Source organism: Oikopleura dioica, chromosome XSR (assembly GCF_907165135.1).
Source record: "Oikopleura dioica chromosome XSR, OKI2018_I68_1.0, whole genome shotgun sequence".
In the NCBI taxonomy this organism is placed as follows: domain Eukaryota; kingdom Metazoa; phylum Chordata; class Appendicularia; order Copelata; family Oikopleuridae; genus Oikopleura; species Oikopleura dioica.
Window position 1 is genome coordinate 10458941 of NC_137294.1, and position 12629 is coordinate 10471569.

At 42.3% G+C, this 12629-nt stretch overlaps 4 protein-coding genes and 1 long non-coding RNA gene across 6 annotated transcripts; 3 read left to right on the top strand and 2 right to left on the bottom strand.

Annotated features, from left to right (window-relative positions):
- Nucleotides 1–107: 107 nt before the first annotated feature.
- On the top strand, nucleotides 108–2220 carry LOC145707782 (uncharacterized). Its single transcript, XM_081785359.1, has 3 exons — nucleotides 108–500; nucleotides 851–1387; nucleotides 1609–2220. The coding sequence occupies exons 1-3, from the start codon at nucleotides 341–343 to the stop codon at nucleotides 1890–1892; spliced, it is 981 nt and encodes a 326-aa protein (XP_081641485.1). The 5' UTR covers nucleotides 108–340; the 3' UTR covers nucleotides 1893–2220.
- A 289-nt stretch (nucleotides 2221–2509) lies between these two features.
- LOC145706658 (rhomboid-related protein 2-like) lies at nucleotides 2510–5374 on the top strand. Its single transcript, XM_081784084.1, has 9 exons — nucleotides 2510–2680; nucleotides 2932–3218; nucleotides 3415–3520; nucleotides 3566–3634; nucleotides 3685–4310; nucleotides 4356–4500; nucleotides 4543–4750; nucleotides 4793–4963; nucleotides 5011–5374. Exons 5-9 carry the CDS (start codon nucleotides 3967–3969, stop codon nucleotides 5142–5144), a joined length of 1002 nt encoding a protein of 333 aa, XP_081640210.1. The 5' UTR covers nucleotides 2510–2680; nucleotides 2932–3218; nucleotides 3415–3520; nucleotides 3566–3634; nucleotides 3685–3966; the 3' UTR covers nucleotides 5145–5374.
- A 40-nt stretch (nucleotides 5375–5414) lies between these two features.
- On the top strand, nucleotides 5415–8451 carry LOC145706657 (protein fem-1 homolog C-like). The gene is made up of 13 exons (XM_081784083.1): nucleotides 5415–5507; nucleotides 5763–5880; nucleotides 6013–6206; nucleotides 6255–6414; nucleotides 6455–6522; nucleotides 6568–6710; nucleotides 6756–6945; nucleotides 6995–7114; nucleotides 7152–7226; nucleotides 7274–7400; nucleotides 7442–7666; nucleotides 7706–7983; nucleotides 8028–8451. The coding sequence occupies exons 1-13, from the start codon at nucleotides 5480–5482 to the stop codon at nucleotides 8264–8266; spliced, it is 1965 nt and encodes a 654-aa protein (XP_081640209.1). The 5' UTR covers nucleotides 5415–5479; the 3' UTR covers nucleotides 8267–8451.
- A 1647-nt stretch (nucleotides 8452–10098) lies between these two features.
- On the bottom strand, nucleotides 10099–11412 carry LOC145708185 (uncharacterized). 2 transcript variants are annotated; one of them, XM_081785836.1, is made up of 4 exons: nucleotides 11203–11412; nucleotides 10886–11155; nucleotides 10620–10789; nucleotides 10099–10498 (listed from the first exon to the last, which is right to left on the bottom strand). In XM_081785836.1, the coding sequence occupies exons 1-4, from the start codon at nucleotides 11321–11323 to the stop codon at nucleotides 10382–10384; spliced, it is 678 nt and encodes a 225-aa protein (XP_081641962.1). In that variant the 5' UTR covers nucleotides 11324–11412; the 3' UTR covers nucleotides 10099–10381. The 2 variants fall into 2 exon arrangements, with proteins under 2 accessions (XP_081641962.1, XP_081641961.1); XM_081785835.1 differs by having other exon boundaries at nucleotides 10099–10519.
- A 124-nt stretch (nucleotides 11413–11536) lies between these two features.
- LOC145710021 (uncharacterized) lies at nucleotides 11537–11957 on the bottom strand. Its single transcript, XR_014134991.1, has 3 exons — nucleotides 11853–11957; nucleotides 11735–11808; nucleotides 11537–11687 (listed from the first exon to the last, which is right to left on the bottom strand). It is a non-coding gene; the product is annotated as an uncharacterized LOC145710021 (long non-coding RNA).
- Nucleotides 11958–12629: the final 672 nt, after the last annotated feature.

Below are 12629 nucleotides of genomic sequence, written 5' to 3' on the forward strand. Positions count from 1 at the left end.
CCTGCATGGAAAAAGTTCAAGTTTTCAAGTTAAATAAAAGAAACTTTTTTTCATTCAAACCTTCTTTTTCGAGATTATTTTCTCTGGTAGCAAAGGATAAACGAATGTTCTTCAGAATAACTCATATGCGACGGGTATTCCTCTTATCGCAGAAATCGAAGAATGGTTCGACGAGGAACTCAACTTTGGCCTGGTCGAGTCGCACGTTGACGCGAGGAGCGAGAAATCACGTCTGCCATCCCAGGACATCGAGTTTGACTGGCTCCCTTCAAACGGACCGGCCTCTGTGCGTTCTTCGGTGTCCTCCAACTCCTCCGTCGACGATGTCTTCGATTTCGACATGCCGGAAACGCCGCTTTCATTTTGCGCTGAAAATCGGCTGAGCGAAGAAGCACCGCCAAGAAGTGTCTCCTCCGTTTCAAGCTCCGTGGACGACGTGTTTGATTTCGACTTCGAGAGCCTCATGCCTTCTCACGCCACGCTCAACGACCTTAGCCTCGGTAAGTCAATTAGTGACTCACTTATGCAGCTGTCAAAGGCGAACTTTTCAGGAGCGCGCCCTAAATCTGAAAAGCCACCCGTTGAATTTCGTAACGCTTTAAGCAAAACAGCACCTTTCCTCCCGACTCCCGAAACTCCCCGATTTCCATACTAAAGCCTGAATAAGCTTCCTCCCAAACAAGTTCGTTTTCAACTGAACTTGACTCGTGAACGTTCAGAGTTCGGACTCGTTCAGCTGAGTAATGATTTACCAAAAAAAGTCACCATTAAGTTTGGCCGTAAACGGATTAGGTTGTGAGGTTGCGCGTTTTGAGGTTTTTTGCGCACTAAGATGATTATGCTTTTCTAGAACTTGGAATCGACTTATGCAGTGGCGAAGGTAAGCAACCGGCTACTTTCAAACCATTGGTCCCTCCTTCTTCTGCGTCCAAAAGGAAGAATCCAGTTCCGATCGCTATTGCACCGAAGACATCTCGAATCGAGCAGCGACTTGTTTCGGTACAGACGCTTTCCCGTCTCCAGCAAGTACCGGCAATTCCAGTGGAGAACAGGCAGATCCAACAAGATGAGGCTCGTCTTGGGGGTCTGCGTCCCCTACGCCCGCGAACTAGCACCAGCACGTTCACCAATTCGACAGTTCCGCTAACAAAATCGACCCTAAACGAAAAGAATTACGAACCGCCCTCTCCTCGGTCGAAAATCTCCCCGACTCCCGCTTCAAATGAATCGAACTCCTCGTCTCTTATCTTGGCTGGTCCAAAAAAGAACTACAATCAAACTGCAGAAAACGAAGCGAGCTACACTGGCTGTATATTCAACTGTAAAGAATGTGGAAAAGTTTTTACCAGACGAGACGCCGCTCGCGCCTGCAGTCGAGATCATCGATGTAAGTCGAGTATTCCCGAATTTCCCAATAGATTCTATTTCGAAAAGTCAACCTCTAAGTGACGTGCGAACCGCGCTCCAAAATATCACCTCCATGACGTTCGTCAGTTCTAGTGACGTCGTAACCACCTACCCTTTAAAATACTGTGACGTCTTATTTTCTTTTAATTTGAAAGGACGAAGCTCGCATTTTCGTTTTTTTTTTTTGAAAATTTTGTTTAGTGACCTCAAAATCCCTGAAAGTTCTTCAAAGACGAACATGCTCAATTTGCAAGAAGATTTGCTCCTCACCTGTGGCTCTAAAAACGCACATGTTGATCCACAGCGGGGAGAAACCATTCAAATGCTTCGAGCAAGGCTGCAACAAGGAGTGCCGTGAGAAATCGGCCCTAAAGAAGCACTACAAGCGTTTCCATCCTGAGAAATTGGACACGTTTGAATCACTACTCTCTGTACATTTAAAAAAGACACAGACAGTCAGCGCGAGCGCTGCTGCAGCCGAATAAGAGAGAAAATCCTAATCTCAATTTTGCCAAAATTCAAAATTGACAAAAAAATCAAGCAATCAATTTCCTCGTTGCCTCAATTTACCAATTCGATAAATATCAAGATATTGAGTGTTAGCAAAAAAGCAAGAAAAGTAAAAATATAATTTCAATTCAATTTGCTGGAAAATCGTGTCAGCTGAAAAGCAAGCACGTGATGCAAAAATATGCAACAAAATCCAAAGTGCCCAGTTTGTTAAATTCAGACATCGTGGCTCAATTAATAATATTTCCTTATTTCCAAGTTCCACCCTTCTGACTGATAATTTTGATAAAATAAACGGTCACTGTTCAATCAACCCTCGTCTCTTTCTTTCTTTCTTTTTTATAATTTTTCAGATAAATTATACTTTTACTTCTTCAAATTATTTTGTTGTTTGATTCTCATTATCATAAATTCGCAGGTCTTGAATTTTCTCCTCTAGTATTGTTTAAAAGTAGTGATCCATCAAGTCTTTTGTCCAAAAAATCCGGTCGAGTTTCTAAAATATAAGCAGAAATTTAGCCTATCTGTCAAGTATAAGCGGATTTAAGTCAGGCGTTTTAAAATCGGCGAACTTTTCTCCGCTCGCTGCAATGTTCTAAAACGTAGCCTTTTGTAGAATTATGCTTGGCGCTGCTAGACAAATCGCTAGAAACACGCGTCTGAGAAACCATGGCGCCTTGCAGAAAGGTCAATTCAAAGGCAAATTTCAAGGTTACGGCGAAGAGGACCAGATCGAAGACATGTTTCTTCCAGAAGCAAGGACGTAAGTGCCAAAAGGTTCAATTAGGAAATCTAACCTTCAGAAGATGCATATTTTAACGGATTGCTCGTCGGTTTTGACATTCCGAATCTTTAGAGCACTACTGCGGGTAAACCAGGCGGTCAAAATTATAAATTTAGGCTCTTACAGAGATTCGAAATCTATTCAGATTATTTTTCACGCTTTAATTTGGTTCTTTTTGAGTGAAAATTACCTCGAACTGAATCTTTAACATGCGTTCAAAATTTTTTAAGAGGCTGGACGCCTATGGAACGAATAATGCGGAGGCCGAACTCCGCCGATTTTGACGAAGTTTACGAGTCTCATTGGGCATGGAAACACGTGCTAGAAGGAGATGCAAAGAACATCTCGACCAGCGCTACGATCAATACGTGCGTGACTTCGGCTTCAAACCAGAGGACTATTTCGAGCGCGCGGATTATTTTGCCAAGTACGGCACGGACGAGGCTGTCTGGCACAGTTGGGTGCGAAATAATAAACGATCCTGGCCGTCGATGGGCCAGCGCGAGGCTTGCTACACGTACGTTGATATTTCTTAAGCGCTTTTTGACTTTATCTTGAATGAACTGAAAGAAAAAATATTTTTTTTTCTTTTTTAAATTTTATTCTTTAGCTATTAAAAAATTGCTTATTTGAGATTTTTGCATCTTTTTTAGATTTTTTAAAAGTTCAAGCCGCCTATATTTAGAATTCTTTTGTAACGCGCACTTTTAAAGACCTTCCTACACGAGAAAAATTGCTGCCCTCTGCATCGTGATGTGTACCTTCTGCCGCACTACAAAAATACGAAACTTTTAAAACAGTTTATCGACCCGACGACTGGTAATTTAAGGATCAAGCTCAATCACTTGAGAAAATATTTTTAAGGTAACATAATGACAGGATTGCGGACAGGATGTTGTCTTCAAGCTGAAATTGAGCTAGGTGTCGCGCTTCGTAAGTTTCCGGTTTTTGTTGCTTTTTCTTCTTCTAAAGGCTAATTTTAGAGCTCGCCTGGCAGTATGGGTATCTCCTGCAGCCCCTGCATACGTATCAGAAACGTGGGGGCTGGGGATTCAAGAATAACTTAGACTGGAGGTTTCAGCACGAAATGCACTCGGAAAAGAAAGATAGTTATATTGCCAAATGGCTTTTTGATGATGATGATAGTTTCTATTAAATTTTTCAGTCTCTTCTGTATTCCTGTATTGCCCGAATTACAAATAACAAGGGGTAGACATCATGGATCAGAAGTCTAACCCATTTGAAAAGTTTTCTTTTTCAGAGCAATGCCTTCCAGATCGTCGCACTGGAAACAGCGTCTCGGTAAAAGACTGACCAGCTGGTGCATTCCTGTTCGGACAATCGATCAGCAAAATGAGCAAGCGATGCAGCTCTCCCCGACGCCGGAAGGAAATACCAAGTGGGGCATGAGATCTATTAGGTCCCTTGTTCCTCGGCAAACGAGCCGCGTCGACTATGCAGACCAGTTCGATCCGTGCGATTGTACTTGCACGAATTCTAGGCCAGGAAATTTTCCTTTCTTCACTTTGCTTTTGTCCCTTTTGCACATTGGCCTCTACATTTACTACGTCGCCATTGATCCAGACCATAATATCTGGGATTTTAATCCGTAAGAAGTTATTGAGTCTAACACGATTTTAACTATTCATTGTAGTCCGATTCTTTGCTCGCAGTTCCTTTATTCTCCTTATCACAGGGAAGAAGTATGGCGCTACTTTACGTACTCATTTACCCACAGTGGCATCTCCCATCTAGCTTCAAATCTCGTTCTTCAAATTCTTATTGGCATGCTTTTAGAGGTAAAAATATCCTCGTCAAAAAAGTTCACGGTCGAAATTCAGATGGTGCATGGCACGCCAGCAGTGATGGCGATCTATATCATTGGCGCCACTAGCGGCGGGCTCATGACTGGAATCATGTCACCAGACAAGCTTGTTATCGGCGCTAGTGGCGGAGATTATGCCCTAGTTTTCGCATATTTGGCCAATCTACTGCTCAACTGGGACTCGATGAAGGGCGTTTGGAAGTGGGTCCGCCTATTCTTTCTTCGTAAGAAAAATTGAGTGCAAATCAGTAGTAATCAAAATTAAGTATTTTTCATTGGCACTGACATTTACAACGCAGTAGCCAGACAAATGTCCACCCAAATCTCCAGCGGTGCTCATCTTGGGGGCGCAATAGCTGGCCTCGGCGTCGGGCTCATTCTTCTTTGCAATTTCTACGAGACGAAGAAGGAAAGAATCCTCAGAAACGTCCTCTTTGGTAACCTACAGAACATTGCTAGAATTGCCAAATTTATATTATTCTAGGGCTGTTTGTACTTGCTTTTGTTGTCGCCGTGATTTGGTCAATCTTCTGGCCGGGATTCAAGGAGTTTGATGACACGGCTCCACCGTGTGATACATTCGGCCAATGCTCTCAATACAAAGACTGCTCCAACTGATTCTTTGCAACTCAAAACCTAATCAAACTGAAGAACTCTCGCCTGTTTACCTTCAAAAGCATACTTTGCCTCTCCTCTCCTTTCAACTTAGAAATATCATTGTGACATTATATCTGTATATAACTTATCGTACGAGAAACAATCAAGCTTTATTTCCCTCCCTCTTTTCTGAACCCTGCTCATTCCGAAATTCAATCTTCAAGACGACTCTTCTTCTTATAACCAACGCGCAATACCTAATAAACAAAAAACGTGACTCCAGACTCCAGACGAATTTACAATTTCAGATGGGAGAATGTAAATTAGCAGTCGCAAAATAAGAGGAAAATTGTAAAATGTGTGATGCGACTGCCGATAACCTAGGTGGGTTTCAAAATTAGTTGGGCAAATGTCTCAATTGAGCCAATAACAGGCTCGTCTTTTTTAAAAATGCACCCTCTTGACGACGAAAAAACGCTATAACTCGGATAATATTGATGTTATCGGAAAGTCCAATGTTCCAGGCAAAGAGCACCGGATTCTGAACCGATTGATAATTCATTGTATGGGGGTTCTATGGCTCTATTGGGAGCTAAAGCAAAAGTAGTTTTGCCCAACTAATTTTGAAACCCACCCTAGAGCTGCTCGATGCTCTCATGGAAGCCTCCGAGACCGGGGATACCTCCGCGTTGAATGTGTTCAATGATTATTACACAGACAAAGAGTTTCCCTCTGAAATACTCAACACCAATGTTGAAGGAAAAGTTAATCCCTCCGTTTTTCATTCGCGGCTTTGCTTATCATTCTAAAAGGTGGCTTCTATTCTTGGTAGCGACTTTCTTTAACCTCGAGAGGCTTTAACGGGTCGAAAGGGTGATTAACTTAAGAGAGGCAACAGCGCACTGGTGACCGCAGCCCGTCATGGACACCGTAAGGTTGTGAAATGGATGTTAGCACATGGCGCAGATTGCGAGGCGCGCGGCTCCTGCGAGTTCGATGGCGACACGCTTGAGAATGTTCCTGCACTTTGGGCCGCCTCAGCTGCCGGTCACTTCACTATCGTCCAGACTCTCGTGATGGAAGGTAAATCAAGGTCTGTGTCAGGGCTAGTTTAACTGGATTTTCGAACAGGCGCAAATGTGAACGCGCGGACGAAAACCAATTCTACTCCTCTTCGCGCCGCTTGCTTCGATGGACACTCGTCGATCGTCAGCTACTTGCTTAAGCGAGGAGCTGATCCCGAGATCGCTAATCGTTATGGGCACACCTGTTTGATGATCGCCTGCTACAAGTAAGTAAAACTCGATGCCCAAATCGAAACACTATTTTAGAGGTCACAAAAAATGCGTTGACCTGCTGCTAAAACACGAAATTGATATAAACAAGCGATCGAATAAAGGTTTGATTTGATTTGATTAAATACATACCCAATTACGAATGGTAGGAACTACGGCCCTTCATGACGCAGCAGAATCGAACAATGTAGAAATCTTCCGAACACTCTTTCGAAAAGGCGCTAAGTTCTTGACGAACGAACTTGGCGTATCGCCCCTTATCACTGCCGCTTTAGGCGGACACGAGCAAATCGTAAGCTCGGCTGTAAGAAGCAAGGATCATTAATTTCTTATCTAGGTGAATTACTTTGGATGTGGCGACTTTATCAAAGACACGACTCATGGTGGCTATTCTCTGTCGAATACTGTCACAAAGGCGAAAATAGCAGAAGCAGTCGAACTTCTTGGATGCTATTTCGTCGATAAAAGCCGCGAGTTTGCCAAAGGTGTCGAGCATTGGATCTGGGCGAATATGATCAGAGGATCAGGTAAATAATAGGCGAAGAACTTTGACATCTATTTAGTTTTTTCATTCAGATCCGATAGAAATCGCAGAGCCAAAACCAGCGTTTGACAATATGCAAGAACTAAACACTGCCGAGGCATTGCGGCTCGCCCTTTCAGATAGGCATCGGATTAAAATGAATTCCTTGCTCAGTAAGTTCCTTGCAGCATTGCTATCTTAAAAAAACAGTTCGAGAGCGTGTCCTTGGCCGTCGTCATCCAGAAGTTTCGTTTTACATTCGTTACCGCGGCGCTGTTTATGCGGGTGAGCTATATTAGTCTTCCATGATTTCACCAGCGTTTATTAAAAAGATGCTGGATCGTACGAACGATGTATTATTCTTTGGAAATATGCTCTTGAGATGCAAATATCAACCTCTAACAAGCCTGTAAGCTTGCACATTCTTTCAAGTCTACACAGCTTCGTCGACCTCTTCAGGTGTTTAAGCAAATGAACACTTTTTTTGACATTTTTTGAAGTGTGATGGAGGCGAAAAATTGCCCACCGCCCATGGAAAATCTCTTTTTTGTATGGGAGCATTTGATGCAGCGTTTCTCCGAAATCCAGGATCAGTGTACTCCTGAATTGAGCAAAGAAGATCTGGACGAGAGGGAAAAGCAATTCTCGCATCTAAGATGTATCGTTCTTCTTGTCCTTTCCAAAATGATGAAACGACTTAGCGAAAACAACTCTTGTGAACAACGGTATTTTGAAAGCATAATTATTGGCTATTTTTGCTTCAGAAAAGCAGTGATGTCCGATTTGCGGCGGCTTGTATTTATAAACGATGAAAAAAACCAGCTTTTGATTCATCTTGCGTGCCAGGACTTCTCGGATCAGATGCCGGACAAGCACTGCCGCAGTCGCAAGAACTCCACTTCCTTTCCCAACGCTGCTGTGGTCGAGACACTGATCAAAGCTGGGAGCCCGGTCGACGAAGCGACCGGCTCTGGCGATCGGCCAATCACTCTTGCTGCTAAATATGGTTGCCTGAAAACGATTGATGTTCTATTGAAAAACGGTGGGTTTTAGTTTCTGGATCTCGTGTCTATTTATTTTGTTTAGGTGCGCACATTAGCTTCACGAACGGAGAAGGCAATAATATTTTCACTATTCTGCGTTTGACGGCCTCAAGAGCGGACCGACTGAAACTCATAAGCAAGCACTGTCCGTTTCCTTTAAAATGCATCGCTGCTAGAGAAGTTGCTCACCAGTTGATCGCTTCGAAAGACATCAAAGTACCGTATTACCTTGAGCCATTTGTTCTGGCCCACAAGCCCCATGTCCCCAGGTTTGCAGAGTAGAAATTCTGGCAAACTACAGTTTCGACTACTGTCTTCGTGCTCGCTGAGTAAGTTGTTATAAATTAAGTTGTGAAGAATCCCATTCAAAGTTCTCGTTTTCTTTTCTTTTTCTCGATGCTATGATATGCTTAAATACTGTATCTTTTTACCTCTTCTTCGGGGCTTGAATAAACATCATTCTAATTCAGAAACTGCTTCAATTCAAAAAGGCTAAATAAGTTTATCTAGAGTTTTTGAATACATTTTATTCACATGCAGGCGATTCTAATGGCTAAAAGAAAATCATCAGTAGGTTTCCTAGAAATTGGAAATAAATGCGCAGCAATTTTATGCATCTAATGCATGTCTTTTTTTAACACGAACCGCTAATTTGCTAATTGGACTTGATGCTGATCCCGCTGGCAATTAAAATAATCAAGATCTCAGCAGTATTTTTTGTGAATGAATTTTTAATTCAAGTATTTCTTTTTCTGTCTTCGCTGATTATTTTGCCCGCCCACATATGCCTATTGAACGCAACCATCAACGAATATTAATTGCATTGATTGACTACTGCTTTATTGGCACTCCACTTTTTCTTTTGCTAGTAGAGAGCATATTTTGCCGCAAATCGAAGAGAGAAAGAAAAGCGCACACGAAGAAGCTAATTATGGGTGAGTAAAACGGCTTGAATTTTTGAATAGACGCGAAATGGTGGATTTTAAAACTTTATTCCAACTTAGAACGAGAGTTTTGATAAGTAAAGACTTTGAATTTTCGGAACCCGCACGTGTCCAAATTGGATAAATATTATATTCTTTGAAAACACATGTCCGTCAAAGCATAGGAAAGGGATACATATTTAATTGGAAAAGACGAAACTGCGATCGGTAGAGCCCGCGTCAAAGGCAATCGCCAGGGAGGCAGCTAGAGACAGAATGAAATAGAGAAAATTCTCACCATGTCACTAGCAGATGGAGATGCAGTTCCATCGACAATCGACATTGGATTTGCTTTTGTAGCGACGAGAAAATTCGCGAATGAAACCTTCACGAACGGGCTAACTAGCCAACTTCAAAGTGCTATCGGCAGCGAGTGTAAGAACTTGAGGAAAGTGAAGGAGATCTCCGTTTTCTCTTTTTGAAGTTTATTTTTCTGCATCACGGACAGTAGGAGAATCCTTCAAGCTTAGGCTCGGATGGCGCTTTTCTTCCGAAGAAGTCGTTCCTCGCTCGACTGACTTACAAAACCGAGGCTTGCGCCGTGCCCGGGATGAAAGATACTCTGATCAAATATATGAACAACGATATGAATACTTTGAATCTATACCTAAGGCAGGAACTCGAGTACAAAGCGCCCTACCTAGCTCTGGCGTCTTCGAAAATTACCGCTTTCTTCAATTATCTTTCGATTTCTTCAAAAACACTTTCGAAAACGCTGGTATTCAGCTTCCATAGATGATGTGACAAATGGACTCGATCCGTATCTTGTGAATATGATTATAATTACCATCTCGGCAGCCGCTGTTTTAGCACTTTCTATCTATGCCCTCGTGATGACAAAAATTGAGTGAGTCGTTGTAATGAGTTGAAATTAACAATGAGCAAATTAATACCATTTTAGCCCTTGATTTGACCTTCGCATTTAGACAAGAACGAGTACGTGAGAAATTAGCAAATCCAAAGCCACAAAATGGACTTCATAAGCAACAGCATGCTGCTATTGCTACGGATGTTATCGATCCGAAGGTATAAAAAGAACTAAAGACAGGGACCTATTAATCTTATTCAGGAACCGCTCGACAAAATATAATGAAATTCAATTTGGAAATTGATTATTATTTGTACGGCTTGAATAAATTTATTTCACGTTTCTATACAGTGGGGACTAACATACAGTAGCTTTCAGACCAACATAGATAGAACACCCGATATTGTTATCAGCGATAATGGCTTCGCTTTATTGAACTTGTAAAATCTACTTGAAAAATTGTCCAAAATTGAGTAGCACCGTTGAAGGACGTTGAATTGAGAAGTGTGGGAAGAAGGAGTGGCAGGTTCAAAATCAGAATTGTACATAGAAAAAAGTAGTGTCGAGCTCATAAATTATCGATTGCAAGAAAAGGGTCGTGTCCGGTTACGTTTTAATGTAGTCCTTCTCGTCCTGCCCGGCGTGGCACTTGCGAATATGCATCTTCATATGATCCGTCCGGCTGTTTCCATAACTGCAGTGGCGGCAGTGGAATCGCGCGAACTGAATATTTTTCAGTAGCGACTAAATCGTTTTATAAATGGACTTGTATCTATTCACTCCTGTTGTTATCGTCCGGTTACGTCGGACACGCGTAAGCAACTGAAACCTCAATTCCACTCACCTTGAAGTGAAGCTGGTAGTGGCGCTTGAGATCCTCCTTGCGCTCGAAACCTCTTCCATGATTTTGTAGAATCGGGCACACCATGCAGCTGAATTGGCCATTCTCGCGTTTTCCCTTTAGCGGAACTTTTTCAACTTTGAAGTCGGATCTGATTATATCGCTCGCTTCACCTTAGTTCGATTTAAATATATAATTCATATCATTATCGATGATTCTTATCATCACTGTAAAATCGTTATGAACCCACTTAATTTGTAAAAACTTACTTTGTGTCATGAAAGTAAGGTCCTTGGCAGAGCAAAATTTGCGGATGAGTTCGTTGATTTCGTCGGATGTTTTTTGAGTGGGTACCATGCTGTTTTCTATCAACTTTCCTTTCTTTTGAAGAAATGAGCAGAGATCTGCTGTTGTGACCGAGTATTTTTGCTTGGAAGCCGGATGTTCGAGTGTCTGGTGGAAGGAGACGGAATTTAGCGGCTCCAGACTGTTCATCGACGACGAAGCTGGCAGCGCAACCGCAGGCGGGTGTTCGTGGACTAAAAGAAGTTATACTATAATCAGAACAGCATACGCTTTCACATACAAATGTTGAAGGCGTTTTCTTCGAAGGGAACTAAAGATCTGCCCGGAATGCCGATTTCAGGCTCATCCTGGTGCATTGGTTGGTGGCTTGGCTTCAACGAGGACGATTTCTGCTTTGTCATGCCAAAAGGAGGATAAGGCTGGGCGCGATGTGGTTGTCCAAGTCCGAGGAGCGGACTTTTTTGTACAAACTCCGATCTACTTGACGGTAAGACCTATTTTGCGCTATTTTTGATCAAAAATATATGAAATTTCAAGGCGGAATATTTTTAAGTACTATTCATTTTTGAGAGTTGCAAGTTTGCAAGTTGCTTTTTATATAGCACGTGCCTGAACAAAGCTGCTAGACGAGGATGATGACGGAGAAATAGTGAATGGAGGCGAAGGATGATTTGGTATTGAGGATGGACGGGGCGGCGACGGGAAAAAAGGAGAGCTCGAGGGCCCCGGTATTTCAGTATTGGAGTCGATCGGGTGATACTCTTCCTATTTTCCATTTTTATAGAGAGAGATAGAGAAAATCAAAAGCCTACCATGCCAGTCTTGCCCTCCGTCGATTTGCCGGCAACCCAGCTGTATTGCGAGTTTACCTCTCCGTCGTCCATTCCTTTAAAAAAACAATAACCAGTCGTCGCTTTCTCTTTTTCTTACCTGCTTCATGAAGAAACTCGAGCAGCTCTTCTACTTGAATATGCTGCAAAACGTTCAAAGCTAACTATGTTTAAGACTTTATCCAAACACGGTCTGCGAGTCTCCGGTAAGTCTCACTCTGCAAATAATAAAAGGATTGCTGATTTTTTTCACCCTGTCGAGGAGGGAGAGTGAAGCCATGTTTTCTGCCTTCATAACAAAAAAGAAGAGAAAATGGGAGATATTTTCTGGCACATCTAATTCATGTATTGATTCACGCGCAAAGTTTCAAGCATTGGATAATTTAAGATTTTATATTTGACGTTCAAATTTTGAAATAAGATTTTCATGAATGATCTTTGCAAAGAATCAAAAATATTATCTACCTCTTATATTTCGAGTTCTTCTAATAGCTAATAGCATTAAAAATAGACGATGTTCTGGAAATATGGCTATTATGTAATGACTGTATGTTTACTCTGTAGAGGGGCATGTGCTTGTAACGCCTTCCTGCAAGTTCTGTGAGTATTTAGAGGAGGAGTTTGAATAGTTGCTCGACATCATTCGTGAGGTACGTCGTTGAGATCTATCTCTCAGCCTTAGTGCCCGGGCTGTGGCGGATTGTTTGGTGGAAGAAATCCTTGGTCCATTTTCGTCAGTAGGTGGCTCAGCGTTGCCCCTACCATACTCGCCTGATTGGGCATGGCGGCGCAGCGTAAATCGTAACTACACCAGTTCGAAGGTATCTCAAACTTCGATTACGAAGCGCTGAGCGAAGCTCCGCACATATCCTGTCGA

Coding starts and splice junctions, on each gene's coding strand:
- LOC145707782 (XM_081785359.1), top strand. CDS start 341: ATGCCGGAAACGCCGCTTTCATTTTGCGCTGAAAATCGGCTGAGCGAA. Junction 501..850: donor GCTCAACGACCTTAGCCTCG/GTAAGTCAATTA, acceptor ATGCTTTTCTAG/AACTTGGAATCGACTTATGC. Junction 1,388..1,608: donor CTGCAGTCGAGATCATCGAT/GTAAGTCGAGTA, acceptor AATTTTGTTTAG/TGACCTCAAAATCCCTGAAA.
- LOC145706658 (XM_081784084.1), top strand. CDS start 3,967: ATGCCTTCCAGATCGTCGCACTGGAAACAGCGTCTCGGTAAAAGACTG. Junction 4,311..4,355: donor AATATCTGGGATTTTAATCC/GTAAGAAGTTAT, acceptor TATTCATTGTAG/TCCGATTCTTTGCTCGCAGT. Junction 4,964..5,010: donor CCTCAGAAACGTCCTCTTTG/GTAACCTACAGA, acceptor ATATTATTCTAG/GGCTGTTTGTACTTGCTTTT.
- LOC145706657 (XM_081784083.1), top strand. CDS start 5,480: ATGTGTGATGCGACTGCCGATAACCTAG. Junction 6,946..6,994: donor GAATATGATCAGAGGATCAG/GTAAATAATAGG, acceptor TTTTTCATTCAG/ATCCGATAGAAATCGCAGAG. Junction 7,984..8,027: donor TGATGTTCTATTGAAAAACG/GTGGGTTTTAGT, acceptor TATTTTGTTTAG/GTGCGCACATTAGCTTCACG.
- LOC145708185 (XM_081785835.1), bottom strand. CDS start 11,323: ATGACAAAGCAGAAATCGTCCTCGTTGAAGCCAAGCCACCAACCAATG. Junction 10,790..10,885: donor CCTTACTTTCATGACACAAA/GTAAGTTTTTAC, acceptor AATCGAACTAAG/GTGAAGCGAGCGATATAATC. Junction 10,520..10,619: donor ACTACCAGCTTCACTTCAAG/GTGAGTGGAATT, acceptor AAAACGATTTAG/TCGCTACTGAAAAATATTCA.